At 42.1% G+C, this 21,716-nt stretch overlaps 1 protein-coding gene across 1 annotated transcript in view; it reads left to right on the forward strand.

The window, feature by feature from the left end:
- Nucleotides 1–21,716, forward strand: part of LOC147355046 (FRAS1-related extracellular matrix protein 3-like) — a 121,416-nt gene that overhangs the window by 12,959 nt on the left and 86,741 nt on the right. The window contains 8 exon segments of the mRNA XM_086349361.1: nucleotides 681–877; nucleotides 942–1,495; nucleotides 1,498–1,562; nucleotides 1,564–2,797; nucleotides 2,800–3,863; nucleotides 3,865–4,330; nucleotides 4,333–6,399; nucleotides 8,019–8,108. Coding sequence (XP_086205487.1) covers nucleotides 681–877; nucleotides 942–1,495; nucleotides 1,498–1,562; nucleotides 1,564–2,797; nucleotides 2,800–3,863; nucleotides 3,865–4,330; nucleotides 4,333–6,399; nucleotides 8,019–8,108 — 5,737 coding nt within the window.

The raw sequence follows: 21,716 nt of genomic DNA on the forward strand, positions 1-21,716 counted from the left end.
AATTGCTTTCTAAAAATCACAGTAACTACCATTTTATTTATAGGAAGAAATTACTCCACACTGTGGCTAAATGGACACCACTGATATTTAAAACATGAGTATGAGGCTAAGAACCTAACCCCACACCAGGGAGGGTAGGCATCCCAGATGTGAAAGCCAAATTCCATTAGAGATGTTAAATAGGTTAATTCACAGAAATTGATCCAAGTAACTGTGGTATTTTCTCTGTTACTGTTTCTCTTGACATCCTCCCCTCTGGCTACCGATATATTTTTCTACAAAGAAAGTAATTAGGAAAAAGCATATCTAATAAACTCACAGGCAGTCACTGTTGATCAGATATGGAAATCATGCTCTAAGAAAATAAAAGCCATCCGGTCCATCCAGTTGTGTGGTATGTGAGACCCACTGACTAGAAACAAAAGCTGTTCAAGTTCACCAGTCTGGATGCTAGTGCTCTTCCCCCCAAAACTGAGAAGGAGAAATGTCTGGGTTATTTTGTAAGCAAGGAATCACAGGATCTGGAATAAGCTGCTTTATCAGGCAGACAGCTAGAAAATCCTATTTGCAAAATAGCTCCCTCTAGTATCTTTCATGTCCGAAGTGAGACTCAATTTTGGCTGGAAAATGCACTCTTGTCAGCAGTAAGGAAGAGGAATGGGGTTTCTCCCCACTCTCAGAAAGACCGTTGCCTGGATGAATGGACCGCTGGAGCGCAGTGTCTCACAAGAGCAGAACTGACCCGGCGATGGTCACCGTCTCGGGCCCTGAAGGACAATCCCGTTGAGCCGCCCGGGAAGGAGAGTATCCAGACCGACTGGTCCGAGGCAGGCAGCCCAGGGTTGCACGGTGCCCGGCCACCCCTTCCAGCTCGAAGGTCGGTAAGATACCCTGGGTAAAAGTACCGACGGGCAGAGGGGAGTGCTCCCGCAAGCTCCTAGGTATCCGCGCGCTGGGGCAATCTGGACAACGCCTGGTGCCTGCAGTGGACAGCCTGGAGAGGGGGAGGGGCGGAGGTGGCTGCGCCCCTTCCCCCCACCTTCCCACCAGCACTCCCCTATCCACCCCCCGCTGCTTTTACCTGCGGCAGCTGAAGCGCAGCCCCTGGCTCTTGTTGAGTCCGCTCACCCGCTCCAGAGTGGACAGCAACCACCGTCTCCACCGCCTGCACCTGCTGCTGAACGGGCCACTCTGAAGACAGGATACCCTCCAGGCAGCCAAGGTCCCATGGCTGGCATTTCTCCGCGCCCTGCTGGGACGCCCCGGCAGCTTGCCGCTGCGCTCGCCTATCTGCTCCTGAGCTACTCTGCCCTACAGGGACAGACACCCTCGCCTGAGGCTGAGCCCCCTCTGGTGCCCTACCTGCCCACCTGGGGCGCCCTCGGCCGCCTCATTCCCGATGGCCCCAGCATCCTCCTTGCCAACCCCGGGCTCCGGGTACCCGTGGGCCGCTCGCTTTGGCTCGACCCGCTCCAAGACCTGGTGATTCGAGTGCAGCCGGGGACCGGTGCGAGGTGACAGTGTTGGACGCCTGCCGCTGCGCCACGGCGCGCTCTCCCCGCGCCGCTTCCCTGCGCCTTCGGGCCCCGCCAGGTCCGGCACACTCACTGGGGCGCTCGCAGCCCCGGACGCGCGCGGGTGAGGCTGCAGCTGCGCTACGACGCTGCGACTTACACGCTCGCGCTGCCCTTCATGCTCGCGGTGGACGTGGTCTTCCACCGGCTGAAGCTGGTGACGCGCAGCAGGCCTTTGGCGGTGGAGGAGCTCCGCGGCTGGAGCCACGCCATTGACAGGAGAGTGCTGGCCTTTGCTTCCCCGGAGCCCGGGACCGCGGCCACCCGCAGGTGCCGGCTCACCCCTGTTCCCCCCGAGGGTGGCCCACTGCCCAAGTATGGGCGTTTGGCGGATGCCGCGGGGGCTCCTCTCCCCAGGGCCAAGGCCATAGACTGTGAGGCTTTTATCCGGGCTGGGGTGCACTACCAGCCCACCTCCACTACCCCCTCGCCCAACCGGGACTATGTGCCCATAGTGGCGGAGCTGCTAGGGCCAGGGGACCCAGGAGCTGAGTCAGAGGAGTTGCTGCTCCGAGAACATTTCCAGCTTCTGGTGAGGATCCTTGAGGGATCCGAGAACACGGCGCCCAGGCCCAGCCTCGCAGCTCCGATGATGCTGGAGGTCCATCAGTTCCTGCTGACAGCCCTGACGCCCGATGTCCTGGCTGCAGAGGACAAGGAGTCTAATGCCGATGACCCGGTCTTCAACATTCTCAATGCTCCCATCACCACGCCTGGGCACCAGGGCTACGTGGTCAGCACTGACGACCCCCTGGGCCTTTCAGTGTCCTTCAGCCAGCGGGAGCTGCGGGAACTGAAAATTGCTTATCAGCCCCCTACGGAGAAATCGGATGCAGAGCACCTCTTCCAACTGGAGACGGAGGTGGTGGACGCAGATGGTGCCACCTCAGACCCCTTTGCCTTTATGGTGGTCGTGAAACCCCTGAACATCCTGGCCCCGGTGGCTACCTATGACCAGGGACTACTACTTTTTGAAGGTCAGTCAAGGCCCCTCTCCAGCCCCAACAGCCTTCAGATCAGTGATAGTGATCACCTGGGAGAGGTGAAAGTGGCTGCCATCAGGGGCTTGAGACATGGGCAGCTGGTCGTGCTTGGGGCGCCAGCAGGGTGCAAGCATTTCACGCCAATGGACCTGGCAGCAGGGCGAGTGGCATACCAGCATGATGGCAGCAACACCTACAGTGACAACATCTTCTTCCGGATGGAGGATGGGCACCACCAGGTGGATTCCTCTTCCCTCTCGCCATCATCCCTGTTGATGATGAACCACCAATGGTCACTGCCGACACCGGGCTCGCGGTGACAGAAGGGCAGGCAGTCCAGATCTCCCCATTTGTCCTGAGTGCAATGGATATTGACTCTGAGGACCTGACCATCCATTTTGTGCTGGAGGACCAGCCTCTGGAAGGAGAAGAGGAAGAACGAAGGGGGGATCTGGCTCCCAGTTCCTTCAACTCAAAGCAGCATCTGGAGGAGATGCTGCTGTGGCAGTCGGAACCACCTCGGGCTCCTGAAGATGAAGGCTGGTATTACGTGGGAAAGGGAGGACTTTATGAGAAGGTGGTGACTGAGTAGCTTCGACAAGACATAGTGGAAGGGAGACTCTTCTACCACCATCTTGGACCCCTTGGCCCTCAATCCATAATGGCCCAGATAACTTTCCATGTGCAGGATGACCATGACCCACCCAATCTATCCAAGCAACATTTCTTGACCATCAGAGTCCAACCAGTGGATCTGCAGAGTCCAGAGCTGTTTCCAGGAACTACCCTAGAAATGACCATGCAGCAATACCAACTCACTCACTTCCAGAAGAAATTCCTCCAATATATTGACCAGGACTCAGATGACCAGCACCTGTGGTACACCCTGCTGATGCCTCCAACTGACACAGATGACAACCACCAAGTCCGGGCTGGAGACATTGTGCTCACTGATTCACCAGACACACCCACTGTGCACTTCACCCAGGCCCAGGTAAATCACCATGAAGTTGCCTACCAGCCCCTCTGGGAGAAGCTGGGAATTGTACTGCGGATTGTGCAGTTCGCCTACCAGGTGGAGGATGCTGCAGGCAATAGTGTACCTGGCACATTCACATTCCTGAGGCCTGTGGACAACCAGCCTCCCCAAGTCACCAACAGAGGCTTTACTGTCTTAGAAGGAGAGAGTTTCAGCCTCAGCAGTAATGAGCTGCATGTTTCAGACCCTGACACAGACATCGACCAGATTGTCTTCATATTAGTTTGGGGTCCCCAACATGGACATTTGCAGTACTTAAAAAAAATGTGTGGTCCCAGGGGAATATTTCACACAAGCTGATATTGTTAATGGGAGTATCTCTTATCGGAACCACAGAAACCAGGCGACTAGTGATACCTTCCATCTGGAGGTAAGTGACAAGGTGCATCACAAACCCATCACTGTCCAGATGTCTGTGCATCCTGCAGCAGCTGACAAAAGTCCCAGGACCTCTATTATAGGTAGTGCATTATTAGATGTGTCCATAGATGTACTAGAAAATACAGCCACTGAGATCACCATGGACATCATCTATGGTCTAAAGGACACAGGCAACTTGATGCTCTCTTTCACTGTGGAAGATAGTCCCAAATTGGGCATTATTCTGGTGAATGGTTTACCCACAGAACAGTTCACCCAAGAGGACCTCATCAGTGGGACAGTAGTCTATGTCCACACGGGAGGTGAAGTTGGATTCCAGAAGCAGCCTGATGCCTTCAGGCTTGCCCTCTCCAAGAATCTCATCAGCGGATGATGGGAGACAGCACAGTGGAAGAAGTACAGGTTCAAGTGGTGGTGCTGCCCGTCAACAACATGGCTCCCAAGGTCTTGGTCAGGGAGCCTTACGTTGTCCATGAAGGTGGGAAGGGTGCCTTGACCTTACAACATCTCAGCATTGAAGATGTAGCATCTCCCCAAGATGAAATTCTCTGCACAGTAACTGGTCAGCCAGTCTCTGGCTACCTGGAAAATATGACACCAGCTCCTGGATCAGAAGAGACCCTAGCTGGTTATCCCATCAGCGCTTTCTCCATCAGAGATGTCCAGCTAAGACATGTCAACTAGGTACAGAGTATCCACAAGGGGGTAGAACCACAAAAAGATCAATTCACCTTTTATTGCTCTGATGGCATCAACTTCTCCCCAAATGTCTTCTTCCCTATAATGATCTTACCCACCAATGATGAGCAGCCTGAACTTTTTGCCCGTGAGTTTGTGGTACTAGAGGGAATGAGCATCGTCATAGACACCCCACTGCTCAATGGAGCTGATACTGACCTGCCACCAAACGAGCTTCACTTTCAGCTCACAGCCCTCCCTCGGCATGGGCGAATCATACAGCAGCTGGCCACAGAGAGCCAGCCCATCTGTAGGTTCACCTTACAGGAGATTCAGGAAGCCTCCACCATTGTGTATGAGCACGATGACTCTGAGACCACAGAGGACAGTTTTGAGGTCTGGCTGAGTGACGGCAAGCACGCTACCCACAGGACGGTACCCATTGTGGTGATCCTGGTGGACGACGAAACCCCTCAGCTGACCATCAACAATGGGCTGGAAGTAGAGACTGGACACACTGAGGTCATCACCAATCGGGTCCTCAAAGCCACAGATCTTGACTCAGATGATAAGAGCCTCAGTTTTATCCTCCGCTCTGGGCCTCAAAAAGGGCTTCTACAGCCACTGAGAAAACCCAGAGGGGAGGTGAGGAACAACCTCACCTTGGGAATGAACTTTACCCAGGGTGAGATTGACCAAGGCTTCATCTGTTACACCCACACAAGCCAAGGACTTCATGACCTTATCAAGTTTGGTGTGACTGATGGGATTAACCCTTTGCTAGACTGCTATTTCAACATCACCATTGGCAGCTTAAACAGGGTCTTCTTACCTGAGGTGGTTAGCAAAGGCGTCACCTTCACAGAAGGTGACAGAGTGACCGTCACCATGGATCTGCTTAGCACCAATGACGTCAACATCTTTGATGAACAGCTGCACTTCAGCATCACAAGGGCTCCTAGCCTGAGGCATTTGGAAATCTCAGACCACCCTGGGGAGCCCATTACCTCTTTCACTCAGTGGCAGTTGGCTGGCAACAAGATAGTCTATGTTCGCACTTCAGATGATGAGATAAAGATGGACAGCTTTGAGTTTCAAGAGACTGATGAACATAATCCCGTGTTTCAAACCTTCAGGATCTTCATCACGGATGTTAATAATAAGAAACCTATCATGACCATCCATTAACTGATACTGCAAGAAGGGGAAAGAAAATGCATCATTCCCTTTGAGTTGGCAGCGGAAGACAAGGATACCCCAGATGATCTCCTTCTCTTTACCATCACCCAGGTCCCCATCCATGGCAGGATTTTGTATAATGGCAGTCGTCCTGTGACCACCTTCACCCAGCGGGACCTGAACGAGAACTTGGTTTGCTACTGGCACGATGGCAGTGCGATAGCTGAAGACAGTTTCTCCTTGACTGTGACAGATGGCACTCATGCTGATTTCTATGTCTTCCCAAACACTGCTGTGGAGACACACAGACCTCAGGTAATGTGGATTCACGTAAGAAACTCCCTAGACAACAGGTTCTCCCAGACTGCCTTTAACAGAGATGCCCTGGCCTTGGAACACCTTCACCCTTGACATGTGGGCTTCCTGATTACCAGCAGGTCTCTCAAGACAGAGGATTGGGACAGTTCCCACAGGCTCCAGAAGTATAAAGTAACTAGAGGACCGGTGCATGGCTTCATTATCAACACTGGCCTTGGAAATGAGAGCACGCAAGTTTTTACACAAGGTTAGTACACAGTGTCCCCTGATGCCTTTGTCCTGCTCCATAAGTAGATAAGATCTCCCAGCTCTGCATGAAATTGTCCTGACCTCAGTCCTTTAGCAGAAAGATTCTAATTCTAATGAAATACAGTGGAATGAGAAATTAACAAACAAAGCAACAAATCCATTATCAGCCGTTTCCTCAGCCTGCTCTTTAAACTGGAGCTCTCAGACATTCAATCAGGTTTGTAGTTACACATTAAAACTGCCAAATACAGGTGGACAGCTTCTGCTTCTGAAATATTATAAGATTACAATGATGTTGAAAAGATCAGTTTAAGTTTGAATGTTAAGTAAAGAATGACATACCTAGGAATCATTGCATAGTTTACCAGTAAGTCTGGATTTCTGAAGATAGTGGTTTGGTGTCTTGATTTCAGATATAAAAATTACACTGCACATTTTATTGTACTATTCAAATTCAATTTCTGTATCTAGAAAATGCATAGAACTAAGTTTGCCTAGGGTCACTTGCAATGCAGGAGACACAGGAGACATGGGTTTATCCCTGGGTAACAAAAATCCCCTGGAGAAGGAAATGGCAACCCAGTATTCTGCCTGGGAAATCCCATGGGCAGAGAGGCTTGGCAGGCTATAGTCCATAGCAAAGAGGCTGACAGGACTGAGCAGCTTAACACGCACGCAGGCACAGAAGTTTGCCTAACTATGGGAGTATATGTTTTAATGATCATTTTTCTTTTATATTTGTTGTTACTACTAATGGTGAGCTAAAGGCTGGTCCTGCTGGCTTCCCAAGTGATGATACTGGTACCTTTGACTGCTCTTCACATAGTCATAAAACTTTTTCATGTAGCTCTATGCATGAGATGTGAAGAGATACATGGAATTTTACACATCCGATATGCATAAAGCTGGATGCAATTTTAGAGTAAAACTAAAGAAGGTTGTTTAAAAAACAGTTTCTTTACATTTTCAGAATTGCTTCTAAACCAAGTGAAATCATATCAGGTTCTATAAAAATTGTTCTTGCAAATGAATACCCCAAAATGCAAATTGTCTTGAAAATAGTAGTATTAGCAATACAAAAACACAATTATAGACCCAACTGACACATTCTCAAATATCCAAGAGAATGGGCAATAGAAACACATCATGATTTTATTCTTATTTCCTTCTTACTGAGGATGCAATAGTTATTCTTGTTTAAATTCCTTTCAACAAATAGTTTGTGAGTATCTGAGTGTTTCAACCTTGGATAGAAGACCTAACACCAGCTGGATTAAGCTGCCTGTAGAGGACCATGGTGTTGTGAAGTGTGCATAGGTGGAACCTGGGCATCCTTCTTGGATGCCCACCTCGTCATCCCAGAGATCATACACGGAGTAGCACAGTTACAGAATTTTAAATTATAAGGTTCCATTTTTTTGCTATTGCAACTTTAAGAAAAAGTTAAATTCTTATTAACCTCATTATTTTTTATAAAGTTAGATTTGTGTTCATTTAATCATTTTTAAATTTACTAATTGTAGTATTTTCATGCCCTATAAAAAACACTGAAGTTCTTATCATACTCATTTTCTCTGTGCCAACTCGATATGTGTATGATGCTTGCTCTTTTGCTAGATGACATTGATGAGATGAGGATCTACTACATCTTGAATGAAGGCAGCAAGGCAACTAAAGACATCTTCTACTTCTCAGCAGAAGACAGTGGTAAGTCAGTATTGAGACCATACCTGGCAGTCTTGGTTAACTGAAGTCAGTATGAAATGGAAAAGAATTAAATCATGGACATAGTAATCACAATCAGTAATGTCATACTATCACCAAATGAATTCCTTTGGTTTTATTTGTAGTCTTCTGCCAAAGCATCCTTGACAAATCACTTTTTAGGAAGGGAAAGCAATGAAAAATTTCAATAATTAATTTGAAGTATTTTACCTGACCAAGGTTATGTGTGACATCCTATAGGCAAGTAGATTTCCTCTTCAAGAGGATCTGAGAATGTAGCTGGTAGTTTGTCTTACTCTAAAACTAAAACAAACCTACAGAAGGGGAGGTTGGGATGAATTGAAAGACTAGCATTGACATATATGCACTACCATGTGTAAAATAGAGAGCTGGTAGGAAGCTGCTGCATAGCACAGGGAGCTCAGCTACACGCTCTATGATGACCCAGATGAGTAGGATGGGGGTGGGGATGAGAAGGAGGTTAAAGAGGGAGCAGATATATGTATATGTATAGCTGATTCACTTTGCTGTACAACAGAAACTAACACAATATTGTAAAGCAACTATACTCCACTAAATAAAATAAAAGAAAAAATGAAAATAAATAAATCTAAAAATCAATCATTAGATGTTGTTAGGCATTTTAGCCCCAGTACTGAATCTTAGTGACTCCTTGATCTTAGAAGTGTAATATTCCTAGATGGGGTGAATGACCGGCCCACAGGAAAGCTTTCATTTAAAAACATGCCTATTTATGCTGCACCTCTGTGCATGTACTCTGTCTTCAAAGTAGCATACTGGGCAGCAACTAGTTAACAGAAGGCACTTTCTTTACTCAGCCAAGGATGTACTGATTATGTGGTCAAGAGCAATCATTTTGCAGTAAGACGGGATAATTGCAGAAATTATGTCCATGTACCACTTGCCACTCTATAACCTTTTTCAGTATAAATCATTACTCATTCTCAGTAAATAACATGAATTTTCTGCCTGAATTATGTGCCATCAGTCAGGACTGTATTTACTGAAAAACAGTTTTCAATGAGTGGCAATATGGTATACAAAGTTTGAATCCCAATTGGCCCCCTGTGACCTTGAACAGGTTACCTTGTCCTTTCTGTGATTCATCTCCCTCATCTCTAAAATGATGGTCTTCATAGCTCGTCCAAAGTGTCACGAGATAATGTATGTAAAGCACTTGACTCACGTTGTTGTTGTTTAGTCGCTAAGTCGTGTCCAACTCTTTGCAACCCCATGGACCATAGCCCACCAGACTCCTCTGTCCATGGGATTTCACAGGCAAAGACAATGGAGTGGGTTGCCATTTCCTTCTCCAAGGGATCTTCTCAACCCAGGGACTGAACTTATATCTCCTTCTTGTCAGGCAGATTCTTTAGCACTGAGCCACCTGGGAAGGCCATACTTGGCTCACAGCAGATGCATAATAAAAGTTAGTTACCTTCTCTGTTTCAGATGAGACTGACTACAGTGGCAACCACCGATCCCTCCTCTCCATCTTTTCACTTAGAGTTTAACAGATCTTTCCTTCTTTCCCTAAGTTCTCAAAATTCAAAATTACTACAAAGAGGAGGATGAATTTAAGCCTTCTCAACTGATTCACTAAAGTAAAATGCTTGTAAGATTCAGATGGTTTATAATGGGTTTTTTTTTTTCTGTTTTTGAGGATGATATAAAAAGATGTACATCTAACTTGGACACTGTGCTTTCTGGGCAACATCGGAGACAAGAGCCAATCAGTGATGGTAATAATGTGAATTTTATGTAGCTACCATTGTTGAGTGCTTTTGTGGGCCAGTCACTGCAACATAAAAAGCAAATGTTACTAGGCCCATTTTTACATGAAGACACTGAGGCTGAATAACTTGCCTGAAGTCATCTGGGTAATAAGCAGGTGAACCGGAATTAAACCCAGATCGCACAGATTCCAAAGCCAGGGATTTTAACCACTAATGCTATGCTGCCTTTGTTTTGGGAAACTGAAGTCATGAGCAGAAGCCAGAGAACAGGGCAGACAGCACTGCCTAACCTGGCAAAGAAGCACCTTATAATAAATTCAAGTGGTCAGAATGGCCAAACACATTCCAGAACATTTGAGGACATGCTTGCTCATAGTTGGATCTTGAAACGTGTGCGTGTCCATAAGCTAATTAAATATTTTTTAATATTTATTTGCTTAATATTCATTTAATTCAGTGGATGCTTTTAATTGTTCTCTAAGTACTATACACAGAGCTAAAAGCCATGTCTACCTATGTGGAGCATTCTTGGAATAGCTTACAAATTCTGATGAAAGACTCACTCTAAACTTTTTTGTATTTGCTATTTTCAAATTTTATGAATGTCTATCTTTACAATAGCCAAATTAATCTTTTTTTTCTTTTTAAAATTTCCCCACTTAAGGTATTTCCCAAATGGAATGTTTAATGAAACTTGCACTGTGGTCTATTTTTTGTTTGTTCTATTTTATTGAAGTACAATTGATTTATAAGGCTGTATTAATTTCTACTGTACAGCAAAGTGATCCAGTTATATATATATATATATATATATATATATATACACACACACATATGTATATCCTTTTTTATTCTTTTCCATTATGGTTTATCCCAGGATATTGAGTATAGTTCTCTGTGCTATACAGAAGGTTCTTGTTGTTTATCTTTTTTATATGTAGCTCTGTATACCTGTCAATCCAAAGTTCCTCTTTTATTCCTCCCTGCTTCCCTTTGGTAACCGTAAGTTTGTTTTCCATGTCTGTGAGTCTGTTTCTGCTTTGTGGATAGGTTCATTTGTGTCATATTTTAGATTCCACCTAAAAATGATATCATATGGTATTTGTCTTTCTCTTTAAGACTTACTTCACTTAGTATGACAGACTCTACGTCCATGTATGTTGCTGCAAATGGCATTATTTAATTCATTTTTATAGCTGAGTAGTACTCCATTGTATAAATACACTATATCTTCCTTATCCATTCCTATGTTGATGGACATTTACGTTGCTTTCTTGGCTATTGTAAATAGTGCTACAGTGAACACAATGTGATCTATTGATAATCGTCTTTCCTAATGACATATAGCACTGGCAGAAAGTACTGCTTCCGGTTACTTAAGGAATTTGGGGTGGACACTCTTTCAGGGATGTATTTTTCACTACTGGGTTGGAAACAGACTTTGTTGTTCTTATTTGCGGCACCAACATTGGAGCCATTAGAAGATTGCGCCTTGCCTCCAGGACTATGCAGTAGGCCTGTCCATGTAAGACCTTGCACCAGAGTCTTACAGGTGGTAGTACTGGCAAGATGACTCTAGAGTTGCAATTTATTGAAACCCCAAGACTAAAGGCAGGAAAACAGGAAGGCTTCCAGCTCACAGGCTCTGAAACCAGGCTACTTGGATTCAAATCCAAGCTTCACTGCTTAACGGCTGTGTAACTTTGAGAAACTCTGCTTTGGTTTCCTCATCTGTGAACCAGAGATAATTATAGCAATTGCCTCATAGGATAACTGTGGGGATTTTTCCCTGGGACTTGGAAACGGCAAACCTGAAAGAACAACACTTGGACAGTCTCTGCAAGGACTGACAAGTTTATTTCTGTAGTCAAGCCTTTTTATAGGAGCAAGGAACAAAGAGCTTAGAGCATACGGGCAGCAGAACACGTACAAGGCTAAGATATAATCAGTAAAAGATACTTCAAGGAACAGCGCATTCTTAACGACCTATGTGTTTATCCATGACCCATTTTCTCAAGCAATGTCTTTAATGTTTAATTGTTAAATCTTGGCACCGAGCATAGCCAAAGGCAGGAAATGTTCTTCAGCAATCAGTACATAATGCCTAGGTACTTCTGGCCCTTCGCCATTTTCCCATGGACCTTCTCCTTCAAGGCTATTTTGCACTGTGCCTCCCAACATATCCTCCTTTTGTTTTTAGTTTAAGCATGGCAGCTGCTAGTTGGACTCCATCGTAGGAGGCACGGAGTCTTGAGTAGAGACATCTGTATAGAATTGTGTAGTGCCATACCAGATAGGGTTCCTACTGTAACAATAGATATTAGACTAAGAATGCCAGCAATAATCCATCCTATTATGGGCTTTGACCTCCTTAAGCCATATTTAAGCAAAACAGAGAGAAATACAGAGTTGGTCCATGGTTCTGTTAGGTTAACAGGAAGCCACAAATCAGATCTTTGCTTGACTATTGCAATGTTGACATAATGATATGAAATAGTATGGTTTAAACATGTATACAAGGCACATGCTGTACAGTTAACAATCTTAGCAGAGAGATCTATATCGAAGTTACCTACAATAAACATGTACAGGAGGTGCACACAAGATTGGATATAACCTGTACTATCATATAAAAAGGTATAGTTTTGAGGTTTTTAAGGCTTTCGCAGTCCCATACACATTGGCAAAGTGCTCCAATGCAGCAGGAATCTTCCACACATGCCATTCCTCAGGTCCTATGGTAGGGGTTCAGACACTGATGTTTTCTCTTCAGCTTCTCTATGGTCATTGATGAGACCCTTCGCATCAGCTGTGTCACCTGTTGGGGGAGTCTGGTCTCAGGGTCCTTCTCCGTAACAGACATGGAGAAGTGGAACTCAGATTTCTTCTCCATCTGCAATGACAAGACCGTAACCTCTGCCTAGCAGTCGTAAGATTCCTGGCAACCATTGATTAAACTGTTTATACCATATTGGGTGTGTTGGCTTCTAACAGTTTCTTACTGTTTTCCTCTGCAAAATGTCTGTCTGCACGAGTATCAGAACTATCTTTTAGTAAATTTAAAAAATTTAAGGAATAAAGAGTTAAAGATAATAACAATTGAGGGCTCATAGGATAAGAAGTGTATCTTATATACATAAGATATATATTATGTATTCCATAATATTCCCCCTTTCTGTTTTAATAAATGAGTTTTAAGAGTACGATGGGCTCTTTCGATAATTGCTTGACCCTGGGGATTGTAGGGTATCCCTGTGACGTGTGTTATATTCCATTCCATTAGAAATGAATGAAATGAGTGAGAGGTAAATGTAGGCCCATTATCTGTTTTTAAGACTGAAGGTATTCTCATAACAGGGAAGGTGAGTGAAAGTGTGGAAATGGCGTGTTTACTGGATTCTGAAGAGATAGGCACTGTCCATATAAAACCTGAAAATGTGTCAACTGAGACAAAAAGCAAAGAAAACTTTCCCAAGGAGCAATGAGTGAAGTCAAAGGGAGTTAGGCTGTTGCCCATGAAGATTAACTCTTGAAACTGTGGTACGTAAGTGCAGAGGAGCGCAGACGTCACAGGATTTAATATGTCTCGCTTCAGTGAGGGGAATATGGTATTTAGAGTGCAATCTTTTAGCATTGGTATGAAGATTAGCGTGTTCGTCCATAGCAGACGTAAAGACAGGAGCTATGAACCTATCAACAGCATCATTTCTTGCTGCCAGGGGGCCAGGCAAACCTGAATGAGCACGTATATGTGCAATGAAGAAAGATTCCTTATGTGATCAAATTAAGGCTTGAGTTTTTGAAAAGAGAATATATAATTCTTCATCTAGGTTGTATAAAAAGGTGGTAACAAAATCGGGGAAAAGGGAAGCAAGGTATTTGGAATCAGTATGTACATTGAAGGATAATGGTTGAAGAGACAAAAGAGCATATAAAGCATACAATTCAACCCTTTGTACTGAAGAATAGGTAGTGGGTAATTTCTCTTTGATATCAGGGCCAACGATCCCAGCTATGCCTTTCTTGTTGCCATCAATGAAATAGGTAGGTGCATTTGAAATAGGCTGGGAGGCAATAATATTAGTTACTATAAATTTAGTGAATTGTAGGAAGTTCCATAATTTTCCTTTTGGCAAATGGAATGAGATAACATTCTGAAAATCACTTAATGCTATTTGCATGGTTATGTTATACTGTAAGGCAATTTGTAGTTCCTTTTTTGGCAAGGGAACATGTATTGCATATGGATGAAATCCAGTTAAGGTTTGTATATGGTTCTGTCCTGATGCAATTAGTTGCCCTATTTTCTCAATGTATGATATGATTTTTTTTTTGATTGTTTAGTATGTAGATATACCCATTCTATCAGGTTGTTTTGAGCTATGATTGCAGTAGGTGAATGTTTGGTGGGAAATATATATACATAGACTGGTTGGGCATGGTCCAGCCGAGTTGAGAAAGATGGTTGAATGTGTTTTTCAACAAATTTTAATTCTTCTTTCGCTTCTTTTGTTAGCTGTCTAGGACTATTAGGGTCAGGAGGTCCCTCTAAAATTTTAAATAAATTTTGTAATGCATAGGTGGGAATGCCAATAGATGGCCAAAGCCAATTGATATCTCCTATCAATTCTTGAAAATCATTTAATGTGCATAGAGAATGCACAGAGATTTGAGTTTTTTGAGGTTTTATCTTAGACTCTTCCATAACATGTCCCAAGTAATTAAAGGGTGCTTTCAATTGAATTTTATCTGGCGCAACAAGTAGGCCATGATTTTGAAGAGTGGTAGTGACTTCGTCATATAACTGTTGTAAACAAAGTTCAGATTCCATGGACAGGAGTATATCATCCATATAATGAATTATGAAAGCAGTAGGATATTTATCTCTAACAGGTTTAATAAAACGGATATGAGATATTGGCAAATGGTAGGAGAGTTCATCATTCCCTGAGGTAAAACCTTCCATTGAAATCTTTTAACAGGAGTCATGTGATTTATAGAAGGAACTGAAAAAGCAAAACGTTTTCTATCTTTAGGATGCAAGGGTATAGTAAAAAAGCAGTCTTGTAAATCAATAATAATTATAGATTAGCCTTTCGGTACCATGGAAGGGGAGGGCAATCCAGGTTGTAATGGCTCCATAGGAATTATATTTTATTAACATTTCTTAGATCTATCAATATTTGCCATTTTTTTGATTTCTTTTTTTTTATAAAAATGAGAGAGTTCTATGGGGAAAATGAAGGCTCTATATGATTCTTTTGTAATTGCTCATCTATTAGTTGTGTGAGAGTTGTCAACTTTTCTTTAGTTAGGGGCTATTGAGGTGTTCATATTGGGGCATTAGATTCCCAGTCGAGAGGCAATAGTGTTAACTCAATGGCCCCCACTAAAAGGGCTCATTTAGAGAGATTGTGGCTTTCGTTTGTTCAAGAAAATCCCCCCCATAAATTAATAGGGATATTGGTTATATATGGTTTGATATAAGCTACAATTTGATTAGGACCATAAGCTTGTAAATAGAACATATTGACGAAAGTTTGTGTAGCATTAGCCTTATTTATTTCCAATAGTCTGGAAGGAGTCATAGTCTTACCCCATTCAAGGGGTCATTCTTCAGTTCTGATAATGGAAATGTTGGTTCCTGTATCCAACATATCTGTGAACTTTTTTCTTTGTATCTTTAGAGTAAGCATAGGTTTTTGATGTTCCTTTAATAAGGTAGATAGTGTGGCAGTAAGATTGGTGCTATCAAAACCTCCCTGCCTAATTTTATCAGATGCCTTCATTGGTTTGACATATCGCAAAAGTAATAATTGTGCAAAGCATTCCCCTTTTTGTAGATATACATTTCCTAATTTTATGACATCCATCATGACATGTATCTCTCCTTCATAATCTTCATCCACAACTCCAGTCAATACTACTAAACCTTTCATTATACAGCTATTATGTCCCAAAATTAGTCTAACTGTTCCAGGTGGGATCGGACCATAATATCCAGTGGGGATTTTATGAGGATTGTATAATTCTATTAATTCCATATCATAAGGGCTAGGTATATCAATGCAAACACTCTTAGATGTAGCTGCTTACAGTGTCATAATGTTGGGTCCTCCTTTTGTAGTGGGGCTAGAGGATAGCCCCTTTATTAGTTTCCCTGTTTTTGTTGTGCCTCTGGTGTCAATGCATTTCCATCCTTATCGAATTTGGAATGACATTTATTCAACCAATGGAATCCCCTTTTACATTTTGGCAAACTCTTGGGGGTCTTTTTTTCAGAAGTATTATTATTTTTAGCTGTCTGCATTAGCATGTGGCATTGTTTTTTCATATGGTTGGCCTTCTCGCAGTTAAAACATTTAGCATTGGCAGCCTTTTGCACATTAAACGTTTCTAGTGTCGCTAATTTTGCTCTATGGGACACAGATCTGATATCTCTATAAGCTTTCAAATACTCCATAAGAGAACCGGTTTCTCGAATTGGTCTAAGCACGGATTGACATTCCTCATTAGCATTTTCAAAGACAAGTTGTTTTAAAATAATATTTTGTAAAGTTTCATCTCTGATAGATTTTTCAATGGCATCCTTTAATTTTTCTATAAATTGGGAATATTCTTCCTCATGTCCTTGGGTAATCTTGACAAATGAACCATCAGAGTTAATATTATCAACCTTTGCCCATGCTCTGCAAGAAATTTCTTTAATGAAATACATTTGAGGGGTAAGACTAGCTAATTGCGCAGTCATATCGGCCATGGCTCTCATTCCAGTAAGTATATCATAGGTTAAATTTGCAGGGTTACCGTGAGATTGCTGATCAATCATCATTTGTTGGGCCTCATCATTAACCCATATTTGCCACTGAAGTAATTGTTGAGGATTTAGAACCATCTTTGTTATTTGAAAAAAATCATATGGCATCCAATGATCAGCCCATCCTCTGAGGAATTCTACACAGTAAGGAGAAGTAGGTCCATATAGAGTGCATGCTTTCTTAGAGCTATACAACATACCAAAATCTAAACCAGCCCAAGCATTCTGGCCTTGGGCAGGCTGATTAAACTGTATTGGGAAAGCGAAAGTGCAAGCAGGCATCTCCCGAGGAGGAGTGAAATGATTAGTATGAGCAAAGTTAGCAACTGCTGTTACAGGCGGAGCAGAAGGAAAAACTTCAGATTTGGGCTGTTCGCTGAATGAAATGACCTCCGTTCTAAGTGGCTTCAGTTTTGACACATCCTGAGCGACTGATCTGATCTGATCTGATCTGTATACATATGTCCCCAAGCTGTTTTTCCAAGGATTGTGTCTGATTGAGCATAACATTCTTATATTTCAAAGCACCTTGCATATCTTGTTCCTTAAGCTCATATTCATATAAAGACTGAACAGTCTCTACTTCCAAATCAACATTATGCCCTTCAATTTGTTCTATGACAGCCCGTATGAGTGACCATGTAACCCTTGCTGATATGCTCACAAAACATTATTCTTAACCCTTTTCTATATGTCTAGATTGAGTGTCCCCTCCTCTGGGAACCACGGATTATGTTCCAGTAAAATATGATAGCAGTCGTTCAACTGATCTCTTGAAATATTAATACCATTTTGTTTCAGAAAGTGATGCATTATAGAAATGAAAGGAATCTGCCTGCTATGTTGTCCCATCCTGCTTACCTCTTTCTGTAGGGCTCGCCGCTTTGTTCAGTCTTCCTATCAAGTCCCTGTTTCGGGTGCCACTTGTGGGGATTTTTCCCTGGGACTTGGAAACGGTGAACCTGAAAGAACAACACTTGGACAGTCTCTGCAAGGACTGACAAGTTTATTTCTGTAGTCAAGCCTTTTTATAGGAGCAAGGAACAAAGAGCTTAGAGCATACGGGCAGCAGAACATGTACAAGGCTAAGATATAATCAGTAAAAGATACTTCAAGGAACAGTGCATTCTTAATGACCCATTAAATGGGTGTTTATCCATGACCCATTTTCTCAAGCAATGTCTTTAATGTTTAATTGTTAAATCTTGGTGCTGAGCATAGCCAAAGGCAGGAAATGTTCTTCAGCAATCAGTACATAATGCCTGGGTACTTCTGGCCCTTCACTATTTTCCCATGGACCTTCTCCTTCAAGGCTATTTTGCACTGTGCCTCCCAACAATAACTATGAGGATATTATTTGTTTCCTATTGCTCCTATAACAAATTATCATAAAATTAGTGGCTTAAAGCAATGCAAATTTATCATCTTATAGTTCAGCAGGTCAGAAATCTAACATGGCTTTTACTGGGCTAAAACCAGGGTTTGGATAAAGATGTATTTCTTTATGGAGATTCTAGGGGAGAATCCATTTCCTTGCCCTTTATAGCTTCTAAAGGCTGTTCTCTTCTTCCAACTTTGAAGCTGGAAGCAGCTGGGTCTTTCTCAAGGTGCTTCACAGTGACTTTCTGCCTCGCTCTTTCACTTACAAGAACGCTTGTGATTTACATTGATTCCACTTGTGTAATTCAGCCAACTTTCCCTCGTCTCAAAATTCTGAATTTAATCATATCCTCAAAGTTCTTGTTGCCATGTAGTATAACTTATTCACAGAGTCCAGAGACTAAGCTATGGACATTATTGTGCTAGGGTGCTTCAGTTGTGTCTGACATTTTTTGACCCTATGGACAGTAACCTGCCAGGCTCCACTGTCCATGTGATTCTCCAGGCAAGAATACTGGAGTGGGTTGCCATGCCCTCCTCCAGGGAATCTTCCCAACCCAGGGATGGAACCCACATCTCGTGTCTCCTACATTGGCAGGTGGGTTCTTTGCCACTAGCGCCACCTGGGAAGCCCAGGCATCTTTAGAGGATCATTATTCTGCCTACCACAAGCATTCAGGGAATCAACACACATCAGGCACTTAAGAACCCCTGGCACATAGCAAGCACTCAATAATTATCATCTTTAGAATTATCTTTAGAAATACAAATTTTGTATTTTTCTTCTAGATAAAGAGAATTTTAATCATTTATTCCTAGAAATCTATAATTAGATCACTTGATTATAGAAGGTCAAATTTTATGCTATTAGGGTAAATTTCTTTATTGGGGTGCTGCCTGCAAAACTTGGTTTTTTATCTCTTTTTCTCTGGCCACTTCTAAACTGATTTCATATTTGGAAGTTCGCTAAGTGGCCAAGGCAAAAGAGGAAGGAACTTAAATCCACCGTTCTTGTCTTTTCCACTACACGCTAAGCTGCTTTACACGGGAATATCATGCCTGTTCTCACCTTGTTTTCCCTCTCAGTTGTGCCTTTCCCCTTCTGCTCTGCTCCAAAAATAATATAAGGCCTAGTATTATTATTCCCTAATAAATTTGAATTTTCTTTTTTTCTTTCCTTTCACGTACTTATGAACATAACTATACTTGTGTACACAGATAAACTGGGAAGTCAAACAAAAAAATTTTTACAATGTACCTAACTTGTAGATTCTATCAATTTCTGAAGTTTTGAATTATCCAACCTAAGATTATTTCAGTATAAAATCACCGTCTACTTTGTAACATCGATGGGAAATTTCATTTTGTTCAAGGTTATCCTGAAAGCCACTGGTAAATGGGAAACACATTTTAGATTTCTAAAGCTCTGAACTGTGCCAATTAAGCAAAGTGTCAAGTTCATTTATCATCCTCTCCCAAAGTTACTATATTCACAGATTTATGTTGAAGTTTTGCATAACTCTGCTATACATAATGATGAATGGTCTTTTCCACTTACCATAGAATAATATTACCTTAAATTTATATATGACTTAATATTTCTACACTTCCCAGGCAGCTCAGTGGTAAAGAATTTGTCTTCCAAGCAGGAGATGCAGGTTCGATCCATGGGTCAGGAAGATTCGCTGGAGAAGGAAATGGCAACCCACTCCAGTATTCTTGCATGGAAAACCCCATGGACAGAGGAGCCTGGCAGGCTACAGACCATGGGGTCACAAAAGAGCTAGACACAACTTAGTTACTAAACCACAACAATAATATTTCTACAGAGTGTTTCACAAATGTTATTCCATTTGATCCTCACCACAGCCTGTGAGATGGGAATTGTTATTTCAAATTTTAAGATGAGGAAATGAGCTTGAGGAGTTAAAGGATTCAGAGAAAGAAACCATCAAAGGAACCAAGTCAATTCTTCCTAATAAGTGAAACTGAATAGCTATATGGCAGTGAGGCAATTTTAGTTTGAGGATATACTGTGAATATTTAATTGTGTTCATAAGACCAAAAACAGATTATTTCATTTTTCTCTTATTCAGTATTTAAAGCCAATTTGACCAACACTATGCATTTTAATATTTGAATTTGACATGATACTTGTCTCATGGTTCATGTGAGTACTAATTTTCTGTTTCAATGAGCTGACTTTTTCAAGTGAGTGTGAAAATAAAATACATAATAACAAATAAAAAGGGCTTTGGGGAACAATAATAGAACTAATCATAAATCCAGTATATCTGTCTAACATGCAATTAAGGTAACATCACATTTATTTACAACTTTAACCTCTCTAAAATCCACTGAAAAATTTGAAAGCAAGGCAGAAATGTCACTGAGTAGTCAAATTATCAAAATCTTTGCCCTGAAATTTTCACACCTGATTCAAAGAAGCCTTTACTTAGAGTCTGTTTACTCTTATTTCCCAAACAAGTGTAATTTTATTTTAAATAAAAGCAGCAGGAAAAAGTGAGTAGGAGTTAAAAGCAGAAAAAGTTACAGAATTCAGAAGATATAGGTTAAAATAAGCAGATAAAGAACTCAAATCCATGAGAATTCAAAAGGCAATGTAACAACGGGATATGACCCAGGGATCGAACCCGGGTCTCCCGCATTGTAGGCAGATGCTTTACCATCTGAGCTACCAGGGAAGCCCAATGCATGTCTACAGCTACTTATAATACACATAGCAGAAGTCAGAACTGCAGTAAGACAAAAAAACATTTTGCAGGACTTCAAGATGATGTCATAATAAATCTATATTTATCATTAAATGAAGAAACCCCAGAGGAAAATAGTGTAAAGTCATAAAGGATGTTACATTTTCATATAAAATACATTTATATACTACATAACCATGAAAATGTCTAAAACATAGATAGAAGATGTTAAAATGGTTTACAATGGTAATGATGGATTGTAAGTTGTTTTTATTTTCTTTTGATTTTTCCTTACATTTTCCTGGGTAAATGCTTTTTCAATGACCATGATTATTATCTGAAAAATTCAGTTTCCATTTAAGAAAAATGCACTCTTGAATACACCAGAACCATCTGGTTCCATAATATAGATTTGAGTGGCTGACCATGTGATACTGGCTTATAAATGATTCAAAAATGTCCCACTTAATAATGCAAAGAATTCAAAACTTCAGACAAAAGAGAATCAGGGCAGATGCTTCGCAGGCAGAAAGTATTCAACAGTTAGGCTTGCTGACTTTTTCCTTCATGAGTCCTTCCTGGCTGTTTCTTTAATTCCTTTGCAAAAAGTGGCCAAAAATGAGTTGCCAGCCCTTGGATGATCTAGAAGCAAGGCAGGAGCAGGAGGAACAGAGAAGACAGCTAGAGGGGCAGAGGGAGCTCACCACCAGTGTTCCCGTGTTCAGCAGAGCCAATTGCTGGAAGAATCTGTTCAGAGCTGTAAAATATACAGCCACACAGGGCCAAGTTTGCTGATTTGGTGTAAATATAATTTTGTATCAGCTATCACACTATCTATATGCTAGATAACTTCTCTTTGTGTCATTCGTGATTCAATTAGATTTTGTTCATTTTTGTTTTATACTGAAACCATTGATTTTTT

Source organism: Bos grunniens, chromosome 17 (assembly GCF_055505025.1).
Source record: "Bos grunniens cultivar Pamir isolate PY7600 chromosome 17, Bosgru_T2T1.0, whole genome shotgun sequence".
Taxonomy (NCBI): Eukaryota; Metazoa; Chordata; class Mammalia; order Artiodactyla; family Bovidae; genus Bos; species Bos grunniens.